This window comes from Glandiceps talaboti, chromosome 11 (genome assembly GCF_964340395.1).
Source record: "Glandiceps talaboti chromosome 11, keGlaTala1.1, whole genome shotgun sequence".
Lineage (NCBI taxonomy): Eukaryota > Metazoa > Hemichordata > Enteropneusta > Spengelidae > Glandiceps > Glandiceps talaboti.
Window position 1 is genome coordinate 10,682,316 of NC_135559.1, and position 27,043 is coordinate 10,709,358.

General features: G+C 35.7%; 1 protein-coding gene across 2 annotated transcripts; it reads left to right on the forward strand.

The window, feature by feature from the left end:
• The first annotated feature begins 2,044 nt into the window (after positions 1–2,044).
• LOC144442416 (ATP-binding cassette sub-family C member 4-like) lies at positions 2,045–26,597 on the forward strand. Of its 2 annotated transcripts, none has more exons than XM_078131760.1 (27): positions 2,045–2,156; positions 2,747–2,857; positions 3,484–3,607; positions 4,006–4,221; positions 6,834–6,923; positions 7,479–7,642; positions 7,895–8,020; positions 8,424–8,673; positions 9,837–9,948; positions 11,172–11,257; positions 12,214–12,405; positions 12,703–12,884; positions 13,235–13,331; positions 13,692–13,961; positions 14,737–14,946; positions 15,614–15,803; positions 16,498–16,692; positions 17,188–17,267; positions 17,822–17,972; positions 18,431–18,661; positions 19,244–19,344; positions 20,020–20,211; positions 20,793–20,951; positions 21,131–21,220; positions 22,192–22,364; positions 23,089–23,194; positions 23,413–26,597. In XM_078131760.1, the coding sequence occupies exons 1-27, from the start codon at positions 2,092–2,094 to the stop codon at positions 23,752–23,754; spliced, it is 4,305 nt and encodes a 1,434-aa protein (XP_077987886.1). In that variant the 5' UTR covers positions 2,045–2,091; the 3' UTR covers positions 23,755–26,597. The 2 variants fall into 2 exon arrangements, with proteins under 2 accessions (XP_077987886.1, XP_077987885.1); XM_078131759.1 differs by having other exon boundaries at positions 9,837–9,944; positions 11,168–11,257; positions 15,614–15,799; positions 16,488–16,692.
• The last annotated feature ends 446 nt before the right edge of the window (positions 26,598–27,043 follow it).

A 27,043-nucleotide genomic window follows, 5' to 3' on the forward strand; every position in this document is an offset into this window, starting at 1 on the left:
ATGAAAACGCGAAAATTGTGAAGTCTCGCACCAAATAGTGAATGCGAAAACTGGCTTCAACTTTAACAAAACAACAATATAAAACTGTTCTTCCAATCTGTAATGGCTGTACATTTTATGAGAAGAAACCTTTGGAAAACAATGAAAAACATAACTACCTGAACTAGTAGACACTCACGTATGAAAATACATATATTTATATAAATAAAATATGAAATTTATCTACCCCCATCCAATCTAAAATTGATCGTAAGCAAAACCACACAATGTTTTAGGCCTTAATAAAATATTGTACTTAAAATAAGAGCAAAAGTTTTGTTAAAGGGGCACGAGTTGAGTTTATACATATATGGTTGTAGATTTTGCTGCATATTTTTTCAAGGTACTTGCAGTATTGTACTTACTGAAGCACACTTAACTACCACCTGCCATTGACTGAACTCAAACCTGGTATTAAGAAATAACCCATAAATGATCCGATGACGTAATTTATGATACGTATCAAAAATGTTCATGAAATCCGTACAATGCAATCAGCCGTTCTAGCCATGCCAGAAGAAGACAATCGTAATGTTAGAAGACATGTATTGATATTAACAATCTACTGGAATGTGGTTTTATTTATAGTATTATCATAATTATTGAGTAATTATGTTTATAAACTGGGCTTGTGTCACTTTAACTCGTCCATACCCCCCCCCCCCCGGTTTTATTACCACGATCTGAAAAAATCTATGAATTCTAATTATTTTATGAGCAACATTCATTGAAACCGTTTTTTATTTTCCCGGATCATATTTTACTAGTAGTTACGGGGCTCGTACAGGCAATAATATTTGGTGTAAAAAGTTACACTAAAAGTATTGTGTCACATATTGTTTCACTTCTTCTTTAGTTTATCTGCATTCTTTGATATTATAGGAAATATTTGTCATTGTGAATAATCAGTAGAAAATTAAATGTGCAACCAGCAGCAGACGACATGATGACTGTTTTCCAGTAGATGCCAGAAGCAGATGATATTTTCTAATGTAAAGACCTCCAGGGAGTTTGAGAGTTGATATCATATTTGATAGATGATATAGTGTGTGTCGTCACATCGTACAGTCTGAGGATTCGAATGGTTTATAAGAAGCTGGCAATATTTTGTTATGTATCGCCGAGAATTTCTTACAATGTTATTCTAGAAGCAGCGACATTTTGATGGATATTCCAAGCATTTTTTTTTCAGTATCACACAAGAAGCAGACTGTAAGACATCATATACATTCACTAGAGATAAACTTCAGGAGCAGATAATATTTTTAAAAAGTCGTCGAAATCTTACTATGGAAGCCAGTTGACATGAAACAAAACGTCATCTGGATGGCTCAAAAAATACTAACCTTTGCTATATTTTACATCTGGCTCGACAGCAAATTGGCTTTTTTAAACATTACTTCTTTTCATCCTCTGGTGTGGGAAAAATGTTTTAGTTGGTGAGCTACCATTGTCGGAGCAGATCGTCACCAAATTATGTACATTGTAACAAAGTATTCTTTACTAGGCATGTCAATGGACTAAAATGTAACAATTTTACTTCAAATTGTGTGAGCCTGACGATAAGATGTACCAATTCCAGTAAGATATTTATGGAGCAGACGATAAAATGTAGCAATTTAACTCAGACGACAATTACATTTGGACTGGCCTCCATTGTATAGTGAATGTTATGCTGCGCAAGAAGCAGACGACATTTTAATACTGTAACATTAACACAGATTTTTGTACAGTGACAGCGCTAGTGATACCAGGAACAGGCGAAACTCAGCTGGGGTTTTAGAGCTGAACGACGCCCTTGGAACCATTCTTCCGTCTGGTCAAGGTCATATTAATAATTTGTTCCTCATTTATTAGAAACACGACATCCTAGGGTAGAAAGGATCATATCATGGCATTTGCTACATGTGCACATAGAGTATTAAATAACCAAAATGTCCCTATCTTCTTTAATACAGAGAATTTCCATAACCAACTTTTCCTGAACTATTGAATATACAACTACAATTATAGTTGATGTGATTCAACCTACTTTCTTTGACGTCATCAACCATGCAGTCACCGTTGGATCACAATCCTTGGGAATATGCAAATTGTCTTTCAAAAACTTTCTTTTGGTGAGTACTTTTTTTTTCAAAATCTATTATTATTGGCACAAACTTCCGCACCATAATTAGCAAAGTTTAGTTGAAGATTAGATAAGGTCCTAGAAGAAAAAAATATCAGTTTTTCATCATTTCCTGCTACCAGACAGACGTGATAAGGTCACGGTGTTTTGAAGCTGAAATAGTTTTATCGTTGTAGGATTTTGCAGTGACGGTATGGATGGGAAATGAGTATTTATTTTGATGTATGCATCAATTCAGTTCATACCTCGGCAAACTACCAATTCAAACAGGGTTTTTTTTTTCTCAAACTATAGTTACTGTTTTGTATGAATTGTTGATATATCAAGAATCATAATCAGAAGGTTTATCAACATTTCAGCACCTTTACTTTGGTGTTACGGGTTGTACATGTAAGATATAGGCCTTAGGCCCCTAGTGGACGGATAGAAACATAATTATGATAATGTCACATCAAAATTACCGCTTCAAAATGTTGTCCGAAGTGACTATATTTCGCTGTGAGGGTGATTTTTGGAGCCACGAATAATAAATTTCCCAGATTACAATACTATTTTCTTTCTATTTTTTTTATTTTTCAGTTGGGTCTGTCCATTATTTCGACAGGGGTACAAGCATTCGTTGAAAACAGATGACCTTTATCAAGTACCACGACCAGATGCGTCAGATTTACTAGCAGATAAACTTGAAGAGTAAGTCTTGCCAATATTTGTGATGATGATGTAATTTATTGTGCGTAAAGATACTACGTCATCACTCATGACGTCATTTACTTCAATTCTGCATCACGTACTAGTCTGACTGCCTGTGTGTTTGTATTTGAAATTTGTTTTAATTTACATTTTTTAGTTTATTTTGTTATTTTAATTTATTTTATTCTATTTTACTTTTTTAAGAATTGACAGACTAACCTGTAATGTTATGAAACTCTCCGAAAGCGTCATTTAAGTTTTTGCCAGGTCTTCCTTGCTGTGATAATGGCGATTCTGTATCTCAATATTCTCGAATGATGGATACTGAAAAAGAAAACCGTCGGAAATCAGTAAAACTTGTCTGTTTCGGTCATTTTCATGAAATGATGTTATGACTTATTTTGTCATAATGTTATTTTTGAAGGTTATTATATTCATTTCCAGTTTATTTTTACGTTTTGACTAGTTTACGCGTTCTTTACATTATATCCATACCTTAGAGAAAAACATATATTTTTAGATTTTGATAGATATTGTGGTTTGATTTGATTAATATTTGATATCTATTAAAACAAATTATATGAAAATCATTTAATTTGTATATTTTGTGTTTTCTTTTTTTGAAGGGAGTGGGAAAAAGAATTACAAAAACATAAAGAAGGGAGAAAGAAAGAGCCGAGTCTTCTCAGTGCAATATGGCGGGCTTTCTGGTTATATTTGATAATGTGGTTTCTTGCAGCTTTTGTACAGGTAAGTTTGTGAAAAAGTAAACTTGAATCCATTGTCTGTCTGTCTGCTGTCTGTCTGTCTGTCTGTCTGTCTGTCTGTCTGTCTGTCTGTCTGTGTGGCTACGTTCCACACGACCTCAATTCAGCTAATACACCAGGTGTGTAGTAAAAAATTGTTTTATAAATTAAAAATACAAAATGAATACATAACTCATCCATATGGCCACTTTGATAAATGTTACACGTTTTTACTTATATAAATTGGTTCGGTCAGTAAAGCGTACGCAGTTCGGTTTTGTACATTTCATATCACCCGCGCTCATTTGATAGATTCTCAGTATTTTAACAACAATTGAAAATATCAATGGTCAAGGATGGTATTGTTGATAATAATGTTATGTCCAATGTTCTTTGTTTCAGGGGGTATTTTCTATTATGCAGTGTTTTTTTCTTCAACAACTAGTATGGTATTTCACACCTAGTTCTGGTATCACACAATATGAAGCCTACAGTTACGCAGCAGGTCTTACAGTCAGCGTTGCTGTTATCGTCGCCTTGAGTCACCCTGAGGCTTTCGGTCTTGCGCACGTCGGCATGAGGATACGAGTCGCTTGTTGCTCTCTCATTTACAGAAAAGTAAGTGCATCTGAAGACGACTAACTCTTTTGTTGCTTTGTTATTAGTGTTTCTCTCCCCCCCCCCCTCTCTCTCTCTCTCTCTCTCTCTCTCTCCCTCCCTCTCTCTCTCTCTCCCTCCCTCCCTCCCCCCCCCCCTCTCTCTCTCTCTCTCTCTCTCTCTCTCTCTCTCTCTCTCTCTCTCTCTCTCTCTCTCTCTCTCTCTCTCTCTCTCTCTCTCTCTCTCTCTCTCTCTCTCTCTCTCTCTCTCTCTCTCTCTCTCTCTCTCTCTCTCTCTCTCTCTCTCTCTCTCTCTCTCTCTCTCTCTCTCTCTCTCGCTTTTTAGTAGTCAATTGGAAAATTACGATACAGGCTACATATACATGGAAGCCACAACAGTCTTGATTGGCTGAAGTTATAGCGTTTTAAAATTCTAGGTGTGAAGGAGAATTTCTATCATATACGGTCAGATATACGAAATTGGCGATCACTCCGGACCCGCGAACAACAAAATCGAAAATAATCGACACTAAACGAAGGAAATAAAGCTACATAAAGAAATCGAGTCGTACAGTATTCACTACCGTCAGATTATATTCATTCGATCAAGAAGTCTCACATGTATTAACGACAAGTATAAAGTTTTCGTAAGTATCAAACAAAAATTCTAACTAAACTCTCTCCTAAATCATGAAAACGTATTGGCCAATATCATTCTAACGTTAAGTAAACGATATGAAAAAAACAAACACTATTTTGAATCATTATGTCATGCTTAAAGCTTCGAATTTCAGGGACAGTCCAGAATGTGACTATTTTTATTACAAATATATGATTGATTAGAGTGTGTGTGATATGAACAGCATGATCACATATCTTTTAGCATAAATGTCATCTCATAGAACAGAAAAAAATGGTAGAAATGTTCTGAAAATTGCAGCACATAACTTTAATCAGTAGAAAAGAATGTTTGATCGTCAACGCAGAGGATCGAAAATTTCCCGCCAAAATTATTTATCTAAACTACATTCAACATATATGCATTATTGTCACATGGTATTCTGATTATACAATAAAAACGATATTTTGAATGTTTGTCAGAAATGTTATCATGGTTGACCATTTTTTAAAAATCTTAACTCAGAAGTTGGTGACAGTGACGTAGATCAGTAGTAGATGATAAATATAAGTGTGTTTTGTTTTCAACAACTATGTAGATGATATGTTATCAGATATTTAGTGTTTACCGTTTAGCTCAATACCAAAAGTCGCACGTCATCAAAATGCAATGAATACCACGTGCTGATGACGTCAGACTTCGAGGGGACCTTGGTTTAATGCACTCCATCACCAAAGCTGTATAATTGTCTATGCGTCACCTCTAAATGTTTCATTGTACGAAATGGATACTCCCATCGTCGCATTATCGCATGATTCGTTTAATATAACCAACAATAAATTATTACAATTCAAAGTTATTTACAAAAATAAATTACGTCTTTTTATTTCTTGGCACCATTTTCCCCGGATTATTCTGGACTTTCAAACAAATTAATTTTTTTTTTAAAGTAAAACTTTCAAATTTTTGTTGTTAGATCGTTCAACAAAACTCCAACCTATTCTCAGCTAAAATCAATATTACAAAAATCTGGGGTCACATATTTTTGAAATACAGGTCAACATAATATCAAAATTTAATCATTCTAGATTCCAATATGGCCATCGAATACATCGCTATAGGAAAATAACACATTGACGATTTCCTTGAAAACAGCACTGTGAACCCCCTGGCCACATACTGCGGCCCAAGGGGCTGGGGCGTGCGCCCTGTGTGTTCGATACTTCTGTCCATGTGTTTTTTGTAGGCTCATGAATATTAATGAGCACTGAGTGAAAAAAATCGCTGCGGGTCAGTTCGGCATAGTAATTCCTAATTTTGCTAATCGTTTTTGAGGACTACTCATACCATTATTACAATTTTTGATGTATATCCGAACGTGTAGATATTTAGCCACATTGGAAAGAATTGACCATGAAGATCTTTGATTGCCAGTGTAATTTGTCTTCTAGGCACTTTCTACCCTAAAGTTTGACATGGGCCCACTTGAGATACTAATTTTATCTAAATGTTAAATATTTATATAAAACTCACCAAGTACCATATATCACTTTGATACCATAAAATGAGTGTAACATCGCCCTCTATCGATGACAGGATTATGTGTTATCAGTGTCCTCTGATGAGATTCTGATGTCAACAGTAATTTTGGTGTACACCCAAACTGTTGCCATTCAATATTATTCCCTATTGTGTTGATTGCTAGATATTTCATCAGTATTGTTTTTGACAAAACATTTTCAGTCAGTACAATAACATATGTAATTCTCTAACATATAAAACAAAATTAAACAGCCAAATTTTCAGATCTGGCTCATTTCCCTTTAAATGTAAATTCTAATCGCTCGTGTTTTGACTCGTCCTCCCATCCCCAAAGGTTGACCTTTGACCTCATCAAACATGTTTATAGTCAATATTGTACTTCTGTGGAACTAAGTCGTTGGCACGTTTTCACATGTGTTGTAACAGTTGACTGAGATTGATTGTACGTTGAGACATGTCTTTGTATGTTGCAGGCCTTGAAGCTCAACCATATAGCGATGCAAGATATTAACACAGGTCACGTGATCAACCTTTTAGCTAACGACGTGTATAGATTTGATACGGTAAGTATTCTTTGTTTTGTTTTGATTTCCAAAACATGAAAAAAAAATGTTGTTTTTTTCTTTAATCTGGTTTTGTCATTTGTTGGTATCTTGCTGTACAACCGATAGGAACGCAGTTATAGTCTCGATTACATAGGCAAATTGGAAATAAAACGCACTGTAATTTAGGAGAACGTTTCTATGAGGTGCACTGGTTGAATTTTGCTGTTTTGAACGTTATTTTCTAGCCTATACCTGCAGCGTAGACTTGAATAACGATCGCTACTACAGTACTCCGTTACTAGTCCTAACTGACATTTTGATTTCTTGAATTTCGCTCTCGTCAAAATGTCACTCAGAACAGTGGAATAGCGTAGTATAGTAGCGATCGTGGTTCAAGTATGCGGGTAAGCTATTAATTTATTTTCATACATACATTCAAATATTGATTTAAAACTTGTATCTTGGTTTTTTGAAAATGATAAGTTTCTTATGAAATTTATCTGCAGTTATTACAAAATGTTACTTTATCTCGATGATACAATATTAAACATAAAATTAATCTGTTCTTACCAGGCGTTAGCGTTCATCAACTCACTGTGGACGGGACCACTTATGTCGTTAGCTGTCTTTGTGTTAGTTTGGAGAGAACTCGGAGTATATGCCTTAGCCGCCTTGGTTCTTACTATTGTAATGATACCTGTACAGATAGGAATTGGACGATGTGAGTCACATGTTAGGTGAGTACGCCAACGTACGGGATATTTCTACGTGCAGTAAACAACTTCTAGTACAACAGGTGAACCTACACGTGTAGTCGATATTATGCACACTCAGATTTGAAAGTTCATTTGGATTTGATCGTTCTTACCAGTGCTACAATACCAGTTTGTAATGTGTGTAATAATGTACATATTCTGTCCCCACCCCTTAATGATATGATTAAGTTATAAGTTTATCTTCATTTAGTCTTATCTTTTCTTACAAAACAGGGACAAAACCGTCATTCATACAGACGACAGAGTTCGATGTCTGAGTGAAGTCATCACGGGAATGAGAGATATCAAGATGCACGCATGGGAAGAACCATTTATAAAACGAGTCAAAAATATGCGAAAGTAAGTAGTAACTTACATTTCCTTGAAACTAAAATAATGATAGGGTTTTTTTATATCATGCTTTTCCCAAAATTACTTTTCAAGTATTACCCCTAGTACAAACCTATAGCGACACAACAACTCTCCGGCCATCCAAAACTCCCTGAGGAGCAAACAATTGCAATCAATTGCACTACCCAATTATACAGCTTGGTTGTCTAGTACGTAATCGTGGTTTAAATGTGTGTGTGTGTGTGTGTGTGTATGTGTGTGTGTGTGTGTGTGTGTGTGTGTGTGTGCGTGCGCGCGCGCGGTTTTAAATAATTGTCTATGCTACTCAACCGCGAATTTGAAAGAACAGTAACACGAAGACGAAGTGTTACTTGTTATGTATTATGCATTCACTTCCACTTTTTCCATACAGAGATGAAGTTAAACGAATCAGACAGAGTGCTTTCCTGCAAGGTATCGTTTTCTTCCTCTACTGCTCCTGGAGTCTTCTCAGTGGATTTTGTACTTTCTTCCCCTACGCCTTGACTGGCCATGTCTTACAAGCTTACCAAGTATTCTACGCTTTGGCACTTTACGACGTTTTGAGAGAATATACGTTTTACGACTTTCCCACTGCCTTGCAATACAGTTTTGAATTGGGCGTATCACTGCGACGACTTAAGGTAAATCTTTACATTCACTTCCACACGATTTTCTTGTTCCCTCCGATTGTCCATCATACTATACACGATACAGTCAGCCACTGGGCCTAAAAGAAATTGTTTGGTTCCGGTTACCTGACCTCACCTAGTTTTTCACTGCCCACCCTAAACTTTGTTTATGTATTCGAGAAAAAAAATGAAAAAATCGCCAAGTCTCGCGAGAAATAGTGGTATAAAACTGTTCTTCCAATCTGTAATGTGTGTGCATCATAAATGAGACTCAAGAAACCAATAACACAGAGACTATATGGAGAACAACCGTAACTACCTGAACTAGACACTCACATGTAAAGAAATAAAATATAAAAATTGTTTAAAAATCTACCTACCCACCTATTCTATACTTGAACGGAATCGGAACCACATAATTTTTTCAGGCGTTGGTGGCGCTTTTATAATCTACGAGCTCTAGTCTACAGTTACATAATGTAATTGCACTTTCCAATAGCACCATCGTGGGCATGTATAATAATTTCAGGAATCGTAATTAAAGCTACACTTACTGTAACTAGAATATCATTTTTTCGACCAGGTATTGAAGAACACATTCACTCAATAATTAGACACTGTGCATATGTTAATTAGGATTGTCTTTAGAAACTTTTTAAAAAGGTTGAAATCGTAATTGTGTTGGAGCGATGATTGTTTTGGTCCGGACCTAAAATCAATTAGATTGGACAACAATTATTATATATACAAATACGTACAAATATGTTTACCCACAGGTGATTCAATACTGTTCAGGGTGAACAATATTACGGAGTAAGTCATTAATATCTGACAAAACAGTTTCAAAACAAGTTCCAGTTGCAACTTTAATATGTACACGATGTTGAGAATAGTTTGCATTTGCGTATACGTCATTACTGTTTGATTGTTTTTGTGACGTCACAACAAAGAGATATGATTTATACAGTTATATAGGTGAGAGTTTGGTAGTGTCTATGGTTTTCATAGTTTGTGAAGTTTTGACAACCGTGTCTGTACTATTCATTTCCATGTTAAATATGGAGATATAACAGTCACATTATTGCATTAGATACTATACCTGTTTATCTACCTGCCCTTTCTAACTTAGACAATGTTTAAGTGTCTTAAACGTATCGTATTTAATATCTTTTCAGGAATTCCTCCTTCTTGGTGAGTGGGAAAGGCTGGGTCAAAGTTCAGATGAATCGAAGCAACAACGTGGAAGGATTTTAGTGAAAAATATGACAGCGTCTTGGTCAACGGTAAGTAGGTAGAGACACTGTTAACGGATGTTTTTCGACATAATTTCAAGTCACTGACGACAGATCCCGTTGCATTTTACATTGTCTATACCTTATATCATTGGCGTATATAGCATGAACCTTAGATTGCCTTTGGGCTTGGGATAAACTTGAATGTCTACTTTTTGAATGTATACGACACTGCGAATTCATCCCTCACAATATTATATTATATAAACAAATAATAGTTTAGCACACGTACCTTCCTTTATATTACACGGTACCGTCAACGAAACCGTGAAGCTAAAATGACATTGGCATTTCGTTATATTGCTGCATCCGTAGTTCTTAGAAAATGTTCATAATCAGCACATGAACTTGAAGTTGAGACCGAGCTGTAAACAGTGGTGTAATAGTCCGTTCAATTTGAAAGGGGTTGAATAAATGCAATGGCTCTCAGATGATCAAAAAAATCCCAGGTGTTACAAGAATATTATCCCTGTGCAAGTACATGGTTTCAGGACAGCAGATTTCAAACAATCAACATTCTGAAATTCTGTGTGCGAGACAAATTCTCTGTCACTGAATATTTGCCCATTTCAAGACATAGATGTACCAGTTACAATCGAGGTCCTCAGTCATATCAGACATTACAGCACTCTAACCCTTGAGCAAGTAAGCCACAATGTACAAGCCACACAACTTCATTCCAGGGAATTTGTTTCAAACGTTAGTAGCTCAGATCATCCATGTTCAGATGTGTTGTAACTTGTATATTGTGCAGATGACCTACGACGGTCATAAATCATACATACCAACAATCCCGATTTCGCGTAGACAACGTTTGATCGTACAAATTTTGCAGTCATCAGTTTGAATTCACTCCAGAAACATTGGTAGTTGATTCTGCTCAAACTTTGAGCAAAAATTCCTTTCAATCGAACATTTCTATCATCTTTCACGCGCACACGTGCGTGTACGTAAATGGATGTATCAAACATGGCTGCCGTACTGAACTTTTTTTCTATTAAGCTAGGGAGTCAGTAGCTCATAAGCCCATGTACAAATGTATGATAAGAAACCAATACCACATTACATTTAGACCAACAGTTGAAAGTTGCTGATTGTTTATTCGAATTTATTAAAGTGTGTCTGTTTCAAAGTATGTTATGTTTGTGAACATGTTTATTTGTTTGTGGTTTATTAATCCAACTGTGATGTTTCGTCGTTCTTTTGTTGTGCAGTTAGACAAAAATACAGTTCTCCGTAACATCACTATGGAAGCCAAGCCTGGAGAACTAATTGCAGTTATTGGTGCTGTAGGTTCCGGAAAGGTAACTCATTCCCGGTTTTCCCCTTATTTGGAGGTTTTGAAATGTACATGTACTGTTCTGAAGTTGTAGTACACATGAATAAAACAGCCAAGCGTCACTTTATACAATGAAATGTGTTCAAAAGTTAAGATTATTATTATCGAAATTATTCGATGCAAAAGATTGCAGAGACTACTTCTGGAGACTAAGGGTTACATTAGTGCTTTTCCATAGTTATTCAAATTGGACCTTAGTCGTCATCATCATCATCATCATCATCATCATCATCATCATCAGACAGACAGACAGACAGACAGACAGACAGACAGACAGACAGACAGACAGACAGACAGACAGACAGACAGACAGACAGACAGACAGACAGACAGACAGACAGACAGACAGACAGACAATTACGTAAATTTGCTCTTGAGTGCTTGTCATGGAAATAATCATCAATTTGTGGTCATCACTGCCACAGTCGTTATCATTTCGTTATTGTTAAAATGTAAAAAATATCGCCTCGGGTAACAGATTTCCTGAACCCAAAGTTATAGCTCCAAAAATCTGCTTTCTGAAAAATTGCCCCACTGCCCAGGTCCTTTTTGAAAATAATTAAAGAATTTCGTGTCAACAATCTTAAATTTTCATAAGAGTTAACTAGAAAATGGAACATAGCATTCATCGGCCATTTTTTATTCTAAAATGGTTAATTTATGATGTCGTTTTGACCGCTATTTCAAAAATATGTACGGTGACACCAGATTTTATCTTCTTGATTTTAATTGAGTAACAAAGTAACAGTAAAAGAGAGAGAGAAAAATCTTCAGAGTAGCTTATTACTTTAGTACGTTACGTCTGTTTTGGCCACGTGACGTGATTGTCGTGGCTTTCATATTAATATTTTATTTTTATTAACTAACCTAACTTTAAATAATCAAACTTCAAAACTTATCAACTTTTTGTTCTTCCTACAGTCGTCTCTTCTACGTGCTTTTATGAATGACCTTACCCAAGAACGAGACGAGTTCATCGTTGAGGGCGAAATTTCATATTCCTCTCAGCAGGCATGGATTTTTAAGGACACCTTCAAAAGGAACGTTATTTTCGGTAATGCTTTCAATCCAACGAAATACAAAAATGTCATCAATGTTTGTAATCTTGAACATGTAAGTAATATTTGATTATATACTGTGTGTACATATTGTCCAGATGTAGTTGGCAACAATTTATATAATTAGGAGAAGTTTCTAATGCGTTTCAGCATTTTAGTGGAAAATCGAATGGATCCAATTGAGACTGGAAAGACATAGATAAGCAAAATATATCTCAGATGATAGAAAATACATTTGCAATAAATACGTATACATTTTTATAAAAAGTTTGGTTGAGTATTATCAATTGTTTCATCTAGTGTTTAGAAGATTACTTCACAAACTTGTTTATCGTTCCTCATCTAAAACTAGGATATTACACAACTAGCTGATGGAGAAAACACATCCCTTGGAGAAAGAGGAGAAGGGTTAAGTGGAGGTCAAAGGGCAAGGGTCAACCTAGCGAGGGCGGTCTATCAAGATGCCGACATTTATCTGCTTGAGGATCCTTTCAGTGCGTTAGACTATAAAGTGGCACGTGACATCATGGATAGGTAACGTAGATCTGTTTCTCGGGTTTTTTGTCTGTTTATGTTTGCATTTGTTTTTTTTATATTTTGTTTTCTATGTTACGTTTAGAATGCTGACCTGTTGTTATTAAATCCTGTCAGACTTTATTATATCGAAGCAAGCTTGCTCATAAGTCATTATTTTGCCGTAAAAAGGGCAATGTACTTTTACGACACTGCCGCAAAGAGAAAATTTGATTTACGACACTGCTTTTTATTGCCGTCACTTCCATTCAAATTGTTCGAAAATTTCATCCGTGTACTAGATTGGCATTTAAATGAGAATAACTATACGCTGATTGGTTAGTATCAAACTTTGTTTTACTCCTTCACAGGTGTATCTGTGGATATTTAAAAGACAAAACACGTATCCTAGTAACCCATCAAACCCAGTACTTGGACGCTGTTGACAAGGTCCTTGTCCTCAAAGATGTAAGTACAATTTCAGCAATTTGGTGACCCCTGATTTATTTTATTGATTTGAACTGAGAAGGGGTTGCAGTTTTATTGAAGAAAGTAACAATAAAAGTTTAAACAGTTTATTTCCGAGTCACTTTTTACTATGTATTAGTAATGTGCTGACGATTGCTCGTATTTTTGGTCTTTTTTTTAATGAGTTTTAGTTTTTATTACTGTTTCGACATAAACAGACATATAATATTAAACTTTCCTCACATTAATAACTTCTTGGATTGATTTTTTTTACGAAACTACTATTTCGCAATGCAAGGTAGTTTATCGATAGCATGGTATGTGTCGAATCAATCCTCGGTATTTTCCCTCTTTTTGTAGGGTGAGATTCTTGGATTTGGAACGCTAAAAGAAATTGAAGAATCGGGTATTGACTGTGCCAACATTATTAGACAAGTACAAGAAGACAAAGAGAAGCGAATGCAAGCCAAGAAACGATGGAATCGTCTCATCTTCACAGTCAAAACTACCGGTGCTTTCAAACAAAACATAGTCCAAGAACCAACAACACCAAAACTTATCAAGTCAAGATCTGTGTCAGCATTTGGAAAGGGTCATTTTCTTAGACCAACTTCCAGTTATAATCCGCCGGTAAATACTTATAACATGGGGCTTTTTTGTTGTGAGTTTGATTTTCCCGCCAATTATTGTTACTGTCGTCAGAATGAATTTCCCGCTCAATATTTTATATCGTTATATCAATATTCATCCCAAGATTGTCAGTTAGATTTTCGTTTCATGGTTTCAGCATATAAAGTGGGTTCATAGAGGCCAGTGAAGCTAATATATTCCATGTTTGGTAATGAATTATTATCATAAATTTGCATACGACATTAATTGATATGCTTATCATCTTCGGGTCATGCATAATATCGTTAGGTTGTTTTCAAGTTTAGTTGCTATGGGATTGATAAAGTTTTCAATTAAACAAATAGAACTTGAAGGGACAGAATCATGTACAGTCTGTAACTAAAGATGCATTTTCGAGTAAAGTCCCTGAGCAGCGAGTTTTAAGATTATACAACCGGACACGCAAACCAAGTTGAACGCCTTCACTTCAAACAAAGAAATTTGAGATTTATACACTGGTCGTTCTACGTGACGTCTACGTTGTTCGTTCTGAGATGCTCAAAATATGAGTAAAAACTTTCAAAGTCACTTTTTTCACTTCCTAATTTTTCAAAACATATGCTTGCGCAGGTCTAATTATATTATTCGCCAATATTTTCCTTCATGCTTCAGGAAAATACTACGAGTTTGTAACATCTCGTCTCCGACTTGAAGTGCTGAGTCCCCTTGGATTACTTGTATTTTCCTTGGCTGAATGAAAAGACCACGATATCTAATTGTCAAGTTCTCTTCGTAGGTAAACTACTTGTCGGAGGAGTATCTGAAGGAGATCAAGGCCAGAAAAACTGGGGTGAAAGAGGATGAGACTGAGGTGGCTGAAGAGGAGGAAGATGAGGAGGAGGTTGAAGAGGGGCAAGTTAATTACGGAGTTTATGCTAAGTACTTCAGAGCTGGCTTTGGCATTCTGGGATTTATTGTGGTTATGTTAATCAGCCTTGTTGCCCAGGTAATTATGACGTCAATCACAAGATTTACATTTAATTTACAACACGAGAATTGATATCGCATTTCTTAATTCTTTTATATTCCAACATCAATGGCAAAGCCAACGATTGATTGTGATTGATTGATTGATTGATTGATTGATTGATTGATTGATTGATTGATTGATTGATTGATTGATTGATTGATTGATTGATTGATTGATTGATTGATTGATTGATTGATGGATGGATGGATGGATGGATGGATGGATGGATGGATGGATGGATGGATGGATGGATGGATGGGTGGGTGGGTGGGTGGGTGGTTGGTTGGTCCGCTGGTTGGTTGGTCCGCTGGTTGGCTCGACGGCCTGCTGATTGGTTGGCGGCTAGTTGGGTCGGGTTGCGGAACTGACTGACTCGACTGACTGACTGACTGACTGACTGACTGACTGACTATAACTGACTGACCCATTCATAGATTTATTTATTCAAATGAAAGAACTATAAATGTTAACAGAAAACGTCATACCAATTCCCTGATGACTATCCTACAATATCCGCTGGACAACATTCAACATTTTTCGTAAGTGGAATAATATAAGTATTTCATTATGAAACAAACAAAGGTAACCACCAACGACAATAGTATTTTACTTTCTACAACAGTCACACTTTCTTCCATATTAGACACTGTACGTGGCAACAGATTGGATACTATCTAAATGGGTTGACAGAAATATGGTCTTGCTTGAACATTTTGGTGGAGAAAATGACACTTTCCTTTATAATAACATCACCATGGATACCACAACTGACGGTGAAATGTACTACAATATATCAAGTTTGGGAGGCAATGGGACATTGATTTTACAGGTTTGTAAAAAAAAGGGATGACAAAATATAGCATGTTGCAGTATAGTAGTTTTCTCTCGTGGCTTGGCTGATAACGCATAGGCATATAGGTGGCGCTATAACAAGGATGATATTGGCAAACTATGTTAAATCATGAATAAAAGGCAGGAGCATATTTGCTACCATGCATAATGTGAACGAGAAAAAAATTGTGAACGATTTGATCAGTAGCTTACACTTTTGGTTGCATATCGAATTAACTAAGCAATTTAGGCATATACAATGGAAAACGGTTGGCTTGAAACAAAACGCAACGTCAAAAAACTAATAACATTAATTATATTGCTACAGTATATCGTCCGTCTCGACAAAATTAAAATCTTACTTCTTTCCATCGTCTCGCGTGACTCGACTAAAATCATCTAAACATTGCTGCATTTAATTCGTTGCATGAACACTTATTGTCTCCAAGTGGTATGAATTTGTAACAACATATGTTGTCATCGGGCATATCAATGGGTTAAAATGTAACAATTTTTGACATGCCGGACGCCGATAAGTTGTAGCAATGTTAATAAGATTTTTGTCCAGACGACATTTCAAGTTATCTGATTTCCGGTTTATTTTTAACTATTTGAGAAATGTATAATGTGTTATTGTGTATATGACTCACACATCTCTAACTCTCTTCTCTGCTTTGACCAATCAGGATCTAGGAGACGATCTCGAAGACGTGGACAATACGATTTTCCTTTACCTTTATTCGACGTTGGTGGGGACCTCTCTCATTTTTGGATTTATCAGAACACTGGCTTTGTTCTACGGTGCAGTCAATGCCTCCAAAAACCTCCACAATAAAATGTTTCTCACAATAATGACAACGTTTATAGCATTTTTCGATACAAATGCAACAGGTAAAGTAATTATTCATCGCCAACCCGATTTCATAGCCGTCACTTTATCGAGCATTACTAGGTAACAATTGTTTGATCGATAATCGATCGATAGGTAGGCTTGGTTACTAACTGATCAATTGATTGATTGATTAATTGATTATACACTTATTCATCCATCCATCAATCAATCAATCAATTAATCGATCGATCGATCGATCGATCGATCGATCGATCGATTGATAGATGTTTCTATTGAACTGATGATAAAAGTAGATATATTATTTCGTATATTGACAACTCTTTTAAATTAAAAATTGTTCACTAAGTAGCTATTCAACTTTTGTACCAGAGCTTAAATTGTTAGTATTTGTTTCTCTTCCTTTTTAGCTATCGTACGTTTATCGTCGGCCACTTTCAAATTAAACAAATATCCCTAGCTCGAAGTTACTCTAAAACTTGAAAAATCAAGGAAAACTATGATTCGTGACGTCATTTTTGTTCTATATCATGTAGGTCGAATTTTAAACCGATTTTCCAAAGACGTTGCTATTCTTGATGACCTGCTGCCATTTTCACTAGTTGATTTCATCCAGGTATGTATTTTTGTTGTTGTTGTTGTTGTTGTTGTTGTTGTTGTTGTTGTTGTTGTTGTTGTTGTCGTCGTCGTCTCAAAACAAAACCGAAACCTGATTTTTAGTTTTCTATACACCTGTGGTGTTGACCATCGCCTAGATGTCAAGACCACCTGAAGGTCGAAATACAAAAATAAAGTAACAAAAATATGTACATATACACATACTTAGTGAAAAAAGGTATTCCTATTAGTGTTGTAACACGTAGTAGTACCAGTTGCAATGCATGAGAAGGTCACCACTTTAAATATGATGGTATAATCTCTCCCACACATCCCAAACCCACTTAATCATCCCCACGCCTATCAAACAATTCTCTGAATATTAAAGCCTCGATCATGCTACGGTAAATTGCAATTTATGGTTCACCATGGTAACACAGTCATACTTTTCACGTTTAGTGAGTCATAATTCATATAATATGTAATTCAATTGAAACTTGATTTGTACTTATTTTCTTTGTGTTTTAATTTTTGTTTTAGATTTACCTTTCTTTCTTTCTTTCTTTTTTGTAGCATAGTTTAATTCTACTTGGGATTCTGTTCGTCGTCATTGTAGTCAATCCGTGGGTGCTGATTGTGACGGTACCACTCGTTATCCTTTTTGTAATTCTTAGAAGATTTTACTTGAAGACATCGAACAGTATCAAACGACTTGAAGGAACAAGTACGTATAAACAACTAAGATTGGCAATTTTGAGTTCAACAGCGAAAATAGTTACCCTCTTAGAAATTACTTAGAGTGGCACAAGCTAAGTTCATGGTCATTTTTACTTAGATGAAACTACATTCTAGTATAATGTTGTCTTGTATAGCATTGCGATTATCTTCTGACAGTTGGTTGCATAGTAGGGATTACCTCAACTTTTTTTGATACGTATGATAAATTACGTCATCGGATGTTTAATGGGTTATATCTTATTACCAGTTTTGAGTTCAGTCAATACAACGTTCTGAAACATTTTTTAACATCGATCCCTATTGTAATGCAAAGATGTTAGGATCGCAAAGATGGCTTTGGAAATGACAGCATTCAGACAATTCTGACGACAAAAAATGACTCCATTATTGTAAAGAAGATATATATACATAATTTAATATAAATTCATTTTTGTTTTTTTGCAGCTCGCAGTCCAGTGTTTTCACAAGTTTCAACAACGTTGCAAGGATTGTGGACGATTCGCTCAGCAAAAGTCGAAAAGTTGATGGAGAGGCAATTTTTCAATCACCAAGACAAGCATTCGTCTGCCTGGTTTTTGTTTTTAGCGACGATCAGATGGTTTGCGATTTGTCTTGACTGGCTGGTAGTGGTATTCATAGCAGCTGTCAGTTTTGGTTGTGTTGTGGCGGCTGAATGTAAGTATTCATCAATCACTCACTATACACGTGTTACATAGTCGCATCGAACTCGTAACTATTTAAGGTTGTCGTCTAGGTTATTTTTCATCCAATTCTTTTTTGTAGAAATATTTTTATCAATGTCGGATTGGGATTAATATTAAGAGATGAAAAAAACAGTTGTCTTGCAGAGCTGTAAAAAAAAGTTACACTAAGTCAGGTCCTATTTTATCTTTGTGGCTCCATTGACACAATAGCACCAATATGAGAATCTGGGATTGAGCCATGGGCCTTTCAGGGTTTGGACCAAATTAATGACACGTGTTCTTTTGCAGCATTTTGCAAGGAACACAACGCGCAGACGACCAAGGCGATGAGCCTCACTTTCAACACCTACGTCACAACTGTTACAATTCCGTACGTTTTCATTGTTAGAGTTATTGTTAACCGTCTAAAAAAAGTCGATTTGATTTTGCAAGAAATAATTCTTCGTGATTTTCAAAAACTTCTTGAAATTACTTTGATAGAAAATGTTTTCTACTTATGCTGTAACCAAAACAGTGTAATAATGTAATACTTTTAATTCGTATATTTCCACAGCTCTAGATGCCGGATTTGTTGGGTTGTCTTTAGCCTATTCTTTAAATCTCATCGGTGTTTTCCAGTGGTGTGTCAGAGCTAGTGCCGACGTCGAGAGTCAGGTAAAATATATTGATGAATCTGAACTATGTTCAAAGAACAAGAAACACAAACACATGCCGTCATGACAGACCAATTAGTCTAAAAAGTATGATATGGCAACTTGTAATTTAGACCAAGATTAGCCGTTGTGGGCGCTCTTCTCATACCGTTCCACAAACGGGGAGGGGTGTGAAACGGGGGGGGGGGGATGACCCAACCCCGGCAATGTAAAGTTTTACAGTCTACTTGCAATAGTGTGGACTGAAAAAAAGGAGAAGTTAATTTGATTACCTTTTTATCAGCTGGAATCTCATAAAACCACATTATGGATGTGAGCTAACATGAAATCTTTTCATACTTGTACATGTACTATGATTGGTCACTCTAACCTAAGAAGTATTTATTAAGATATTTGATTTATATACATGTACTTGAAATGACCATTTGCAAGATATCTCTGATTTTTTATCTGACATTTTCTTTTTATTACAAATGTCGCCACCAAACAAGCAAAACAAAATTATGGCTGTGTTTCTGTTGTTTGTTTGTTTGTTTGTTTGTTTGATTGATTGATTGATTGATTGGTTGTTCGTTCGTTCGTTCGTTTGTTTGTTTGTTTTGGTTCTCTCGGCATCCATCCAACCCTTTATCGACTATCTTGCATTTATTAAGTCCACATTTTTCCTTGTACACAGATGATATCTGTCGAAAGAGTGATTCAATATTCCAAACTGCCAGCCGAAAGTGTAACAGCTGGGACTAGACAACCACCTAAGACTTGGCCGAGTGAGGGCGCTATAACATTCACAAACGTAACATATTCGTATATCCCTGAAAGCCCTCCAAGACTAAAAAGATTGACAGTGTCAATTCGACCATCTGAAAAGGTAAAAATTGTGTTGAAATCCTCAGTAGATGTATCTGGAATATTCCTTTATAACATTAGTTTTCATTATATTTTCAAGGTTTTTTTTTAGTGGGTTGCACTTTCTCAGTAAAGCATGTCCTGTGGCCGGGTAAAAAATTCCACCAGCTTCAAATTTTCAAAATGTGTACATCACACCGTCAGTTCGTACTGTTTAAATACAGACCGTCACATTAATTAACACAGTGCCACCAACGGCCAGTACACAAAAGGATTCGACCCCACAAACGTTACCAGTAAAACTTTGGTGATGTTTCAACTGCAAAAAGACCGTGAAAAGATACAGTTCTTTTGCATTCTGGAAGGTCACAAAAAGTAAGTTTGACACTTATACTCTAGTGCAGAGCATGGGTGGTCGCTGCACACTGCATCTGTGAAACTTTGGAGAGAAAAATGATCGATTACCACAAAGTTTTTGGCGGACGAACTTTACAGTTTTAACTTTATCGTGTCAGATTCAACTACACAGCAAGACAGCCTGAGATTTAATCTCTGTAAACTTCACTGACTTTCCGACTATTTCTTCTAATCTATTATAACCAGGTTGGAATCGTTGGGAGAAGTGGTGCCGGCAAAAGTACTGTTATTGAAGCTCTTCTGCGCATGTCTACTCCAAGTAGAGGTTGTATAAGGATTGACGGATTATCGACGGGTGATATCACGCTTTCATCGTTACGTAACAGAATAGCTGTTATACCACAGGTAGCGTCATCAATGTGTGATAATATTTAAAAAACTGCTTGATATTTCTTTCTCATTTTTCACATTTATAAATTTTGAGATTTGCTATCCATCTTATTTAGATACCCGACTTTCACTTTTCTACAAATATTGAATTTTCAATGATTCCGTTAATAATTTTCTCGAAATTTTGTCGACAGATACCTATGTTGTTCAGCGGAACTTTGCGAATGAACCTTGACCCGTTCAAAGAGTTCCCGGATGAAAGATTATGGAAAGTCATTGACTTGGTAAGAATGACCATCAACTTATTTCCATATAGCCCGAGTTACAAAACAGGACTTGCCATATGTTGTTTCACATTGATTTTCAAGTCAAGTAGGAAGCCATGATAAAAAGTGTTTAAAAAAATAAAATTCCAAGATAAACATCCAATTCACACTCTAATTGGTAATCCAAGCACTGTACAATGAATAGAGCAACAAATTAAATAACTGATCGTTATGAAAAATACAAAAAATATGCCGTTTTGTATAATCAACTCTTGAATATAACCCTAAATCCGTTATAATCGCATTTGTCTATACAGATACATGTAGATTTGTATTATCTGTCCCCCATGCATTGACCATAATATACTTTCCATCGTATTTGCACTATTAATGATAAAGCATACAATGCTTACAGCGTTCAAACTTAATTTTTAATTTTCTGTAAACCGTATGTATCTGTAATCCCTGGATACTATTAGCTAGTACACGAATAGTGACTGACCTCCGTCATACAAGGGCATTATATACTACAGAAGCTAGTTGACTTAAAACATTGTGTTATTAATTTCAATACAACTATACAAAATGGTGGTGCTCAGTACAAGCGCGTCTTGAGTAATGTATCAATCTGTTACTGTTATGTACAGTGGGTTTCAAAATACCATTTAGCTTCCCTGTTTGATACAACAACACAGATGTCAGTAAATAAGAAACGGAATAAAAATTATGCTACACTTTGTAGCAAGATGTGAATTTATTGCTACATTTTGAACATACTGCAACATGATGCAGACACGCGGACGCCAATGTTTTGATGGCTTCATTTGATGTCTGTTCATTTCAGACAAAATGTAGCAAGAAGCTGTATTCATTCAATCTTGCTATCGTAAAGGGTAGCATGTGCAGTTCTCATTGGTTTCTGCATGGTAGTATCAAACAGAAAATTGGACAACTGTTGTACTGCAACGTTTGCTGTTCAATATTTTCAGGTTGATCTCCGAGAAATGGTTGAGGGAATGGACCTGAATTTCGACGGTGAGCTGTGTGAAGGCGGTAGCAACCTGAGCGTTGGCCAAAGACAATTGGTGTGCTTGGCTAGGGCTATCCTACAGGAAACCAAGATATTAGTAATCGATGAAGCTACTGCCAATATTGATGCTGCGTAAGTAATGAACGAATGCACCTATTATGATAATGGTGTTTGACTGGGGCTTAAAGGTCAAAGTCTTAGTGTAACTGTGTGGTTTTTGAAATCTTTACAATTTTCAAATTTTGAAATATGTTTATATAATTATTACGCCTACCAAACGTTTTAAGTCATGAATCATATCTAGTAAATGGTTGGGCAGTAATTTGTAAATGATATACTAATTTCATCATGATTTAACCTTTTGGGTAACAATGATTCGAACAAAGCACACCCACACAATCACTTTCCGTCTTTAATATTTAATGTAGATTTTGTCTAGAACATAAACTTTCAACTTTTGTTGTTACAGTGCTCAAGAAAATTCAAAACCTATTCTCAATCAAATCAAGAAAAACTTTAGGGTTACCATACAATTTCAGTTAGGGATATCAAAATGCTATCAAATTTTTAGTCATTTTAGAATCCAATATAGCCGTCGAATACTGTGTCAACTCTAGTAGATTATTGGAACATTTTCCTTGAAAACAAAACAATGTACCTCATAATCAGTGATGTACATACCAACATCTATTGACTGAGATCTACTTCTACACACAAGTTTTTTTGTTTGTAAATGACGTCGTCAAAATGGCGCCTCTGAGCCGACTGTTCCAGTGTAGGAGGTAATGAAAGATCTCATCACATTTTCTTTTTTCCCATATCTTACTCTCTCTTGATTGTTTATTTTCTCTCCTAGCACGGATCAAAAGATTCAGAAGACGATAAAAGAGCAATTCCGAGATTGTACGGTGTTGATAATTGCTCATCGACTTGATACTGTTATAGAGTGTGATAAGATCTTGGTAAGTATCAACATATAGTCTGTAACCAGACGAATCTACAAACATTACAATCATGACATATAATTTCCGCAAGAGGGCGCTCATCAGCGTATATTGTATCTGGGGGAAAGGGTGTAGAAAGTATTATTGCTACTATGAATTATTTATATAGTTGTCCGAGTTTTTCCTTATCAAAAACTGTTTTTAAAATATTTGCATCAATTGTAACATACAAACAGGTTATACAAGATGGAGAAGTAGCCGAATTCGACGAACCGTACAAGCTGATGCAAAAGGAGGAAGGCGCTTTCCGTAACATGGTAACTGCATCCAAGGGAATCAAAGCCAAAATTCAAATGATGGCAAAACTCCGAATGCAGGAAGAAAGGAAAAAGAAAGAAAAGAGAAAGAGTAGTGCCAGTGACGAAAAGAGAAGGAGTGCCATTATTGACAAAGACAGTAAAACGAGAAACGGTGATGTGAATTTAAATGTTAAAGTGAAAGCAGGCGAAGCCGACGACAGTGGTGATGATGATGAAGTTAATGCCCCACTTGTTAGCAGTAATACTACAGATCTTTGAGATTGCATATGTGCCTTAGCTGATGCTACTAAGAGACATAAGCTTGGAATGAAGGTCACATTGTTGTCTGTGTGATATTGCCGATATTGGAAAAACCAGGGTTTCGACACCTAGTATTCCTCACGGTTTGGAGCCCCGTCGTCTGATGTGGCCACAACGTGAACAAACAGACAAGAAATGTAAATTTCATTGGACAAATCACGACTTGAACACGTGTTGAGCACGTGCAGTGCACGTGAAATACACGCGCATGTGCATGCCTGTTGTGCATGTAAGATTTTTTAAATATTGTAAACAAAGCAATTGTCAAAGGGTGAGTGTAACGGAATTTATAGAAGGTTCGGTCTAGGCTCGGTCATGAACGGTGACATTTTTCAGGTTTATGTAAATTCAACAAAAGATCTGGATTAGAAGTTATATATTCCACATGAGTGTGAGACATGCATGACTACTTAAGATGACGTTTGTATCAAAAGCCTATAACTTAGAAGAATGACGTCACGTCCGATGTATCTTTTGAATATTTCATCCAAATTCTCAAAACCTACACTACAATCGTAATGTCGAATGGCTTCCGGTTTATTCACTATTATGATTATTGATACTATTAATTATTGCTCAATCATTATGCACCTACATTAAATACATATAGAAATATCTCAATATATTTGGAACAAAAGAGAATTATGTTTCCATCTTTGTGTCTCTGAGTAATTTGCATAACAGAAATCCTCAGCTGCAAAGAATGTTTCTGAACGTTTCTGAACGTCAATTCTTCTGTGTAATTGATAAGTATCCAGTTAAACGTGTCAAATTGATATAGTGAAGATACAATGGAAACCAATTGGAATAAACTATAACCTGGCTTGACAACAACTCTTGTTCAGAACATTGGCATTGCTACATTTTAATCTGTTTACATGAGTGATAAAAGCATATGAGTTGTAATGTATATAATTTGGTGATGACACGCTTAGATAAAGGTAGCTTATTCACAGAAATGTAGCAATGTTGATACGGGTTTTCAGTCACGATGGACAATGAAAAGTAGGCTAGTAATTTTCTGTCTAGCTAGACAGTTATTTGTTTTAAGTCAGCTGGCTGCCATACAGAGTTTAGGTTTATTTTCGCATCCTCGCTATTCAGAGGTATGATCATTTTGCGTATTCCTAGGGGGTCAAATATTTGCGATATGGCAGACTGGGTGTACCTCGGACAAAGGTCGAAAACCAAAGACAGCGCACTCCTATACTAAGCACGGAGATTGTTGTCGGCAGTAAACTTACAAGCTTTCTGGTTAGATTAATTTTGATTTGTGTTTTTGTAAACTGTTACATGTATGTGTTCTTCTATGACGTTCTTCAGACTTCACGATATTGTATTGTTAATCTTCAAGTACTCTCAGCTAGTATATGTTTTCACGAGAAGTCCGAGTCACAGTTTCTTCGCCAAATATGCAAATTTGTTATATTAAAAAGCTATCACGTGTTCGTCTATTTCGGGTTTTACTCTTATAGGTAAATCATTAAATCATATAAAATCAAAATGAATTTTATACCCAATTATATTCGAGGGACATCTGTTTCTTCAGAGTCTGACCATTAAAGTGGTCTGAGGTGATTATAGGCACAATTTAGTGAGACAAAGTACGTTAACCTAATTATTTATCAAGTTTTCTCCAATTTTAGCGATAAGTTCTTAGAAACGAATATAAAATAGGCCCAAAAATAGCTGAGTGGGTGTTTCAGTCGCCATAGCAACAAAATTCATTATATTCCAGAACCGGCTATTGCATAATTGTTAACATGCTTATACCAAATCAGTATCCATGGTAACATTCACAGTTTTAGAAATCAGCCATTAATTTTATATATATAAACATGTTTATGATAGCTCCGGCCGATAAAACAGTGAAATGACACAATACATACACGCAATGTTAATCTTTGCGAGAAAATGATTACATACATGAGAATAATGGACTTTTTTAATAATCAAATTTAAAGAACAACGTTTCCAATTTCTTTTAAAACGCATTTATACATTTTCATTGATAAGATTTTAAATTTGAGACAAAAGTTATAAACTTATTATACATTATATAATTCTGGATGTAAAATCATTTGTACATATACTCCAGAATAAGGCCTCTGGTTATAATTGGTTGTAGAAATTAAGAATAATTTGTATAAAATACAAACAATCGTTGTTTAGCAACTATTATCTACGGTGTTATATGATTGATTATGTGAGTATTACAGGTATATGGTTATTTGGTTGTATTACTACCAAAATTAAGAGAGTATAGCGTTTCAATTACAAGGCGAGATGTCTCACATGGTGTTTTTTATTAAGAATTTCACAAACAAAACAGACAAAATAGCGCGCGCGCGCATTACACTTCATCTCACTGTTGTTAGACTCTTGCTTGATTCACTGATGCGACATTGATGTTGTTTGTGTTTACAGTGATCAACAAATGTATCATTTAAACTGTGTATGTGTATGTGTATGTGTATGTGTATGTGTATGTGTATGTGCATGTGCATGTGTGTGTATGTGTGTATGTGTGTATGTGTATGTGTATGTGTGTCTGTAGTGTGTTTGTGACTCGTAACAATAACAATAACAATAACAGTTGTCTGAAACGTCAAAGATAGTGTACCACCAAATTGAAATTCGATGTTCTCTTAATGTTGGTGTTATCACGCCATCAGACTTTATTTGATATAAATATACAAGGAATATAGACAGTAGACCATTGTTTATTTTACTGCCATTATTGTTTCTTGGACAAATCTTACTGGCTGACTTGTTAAACATGTCTTCTAGCATTACATATTCCAGAGATTGATCTTCTTGATTTATTTGTATGAAATAATAAATATGCACTTTTTTTCAAAAAGTCGAAACTGTTTGTCACCGGTACCTAGTTGATAAGGAGCATACATATGTACGTACATACGTACATACGTACGTACGTACGTACGTACGTACGTACATACATTGCTTAGTCATACTGACACACTGAATGTAAGTGTGTATGTAAGAGTATTTCTATTACAATTGCAAACACGGTTCTGGAGAAGATTACCGCCAAAAAGACGACCTGAATTTTACAACCGAACTGCCATTAGTAATACGGAAAACGTTGCATTAACAAGTAACAAGTGCCTTTCTTCTCAGTCGTATCATGTAAAAAAGAAAAAAATATGGAAAGTCAACAAACTGGAACTCTGCTAGATTTCTCAAGGCGACATTTCTTTTAGATCTTCGTTAAAAATTGTCA

What these genes read in the sequence shown, in the direction of transcription:
- LOC144442416 (XM_078131759.1), top strand. Translation starts at nt 2,092, where the DNA reads ATGCAGTCACCGTTGGATCACAATCCTTGGGAATATGCAAATTGTCTT. An exon ending in TTCTTGCAGCTTTTGTACAG is followed by an intron (nt 3,608 to 4,005) that starts GTAAGTTTGTGA and finishes TCTTTGTTTCAG; the next exon opens with GGGGTATTTTCTATTATGCA. An exon ending in CGAGTCAAAAATATGCGAAA is followed by an intron (nt 8,021 to 8,423) that starts GTAAGTAGTAAC and finishes TTTTCCATACAG; the next exon opens with AGATGAAGTTAAACGAATCA.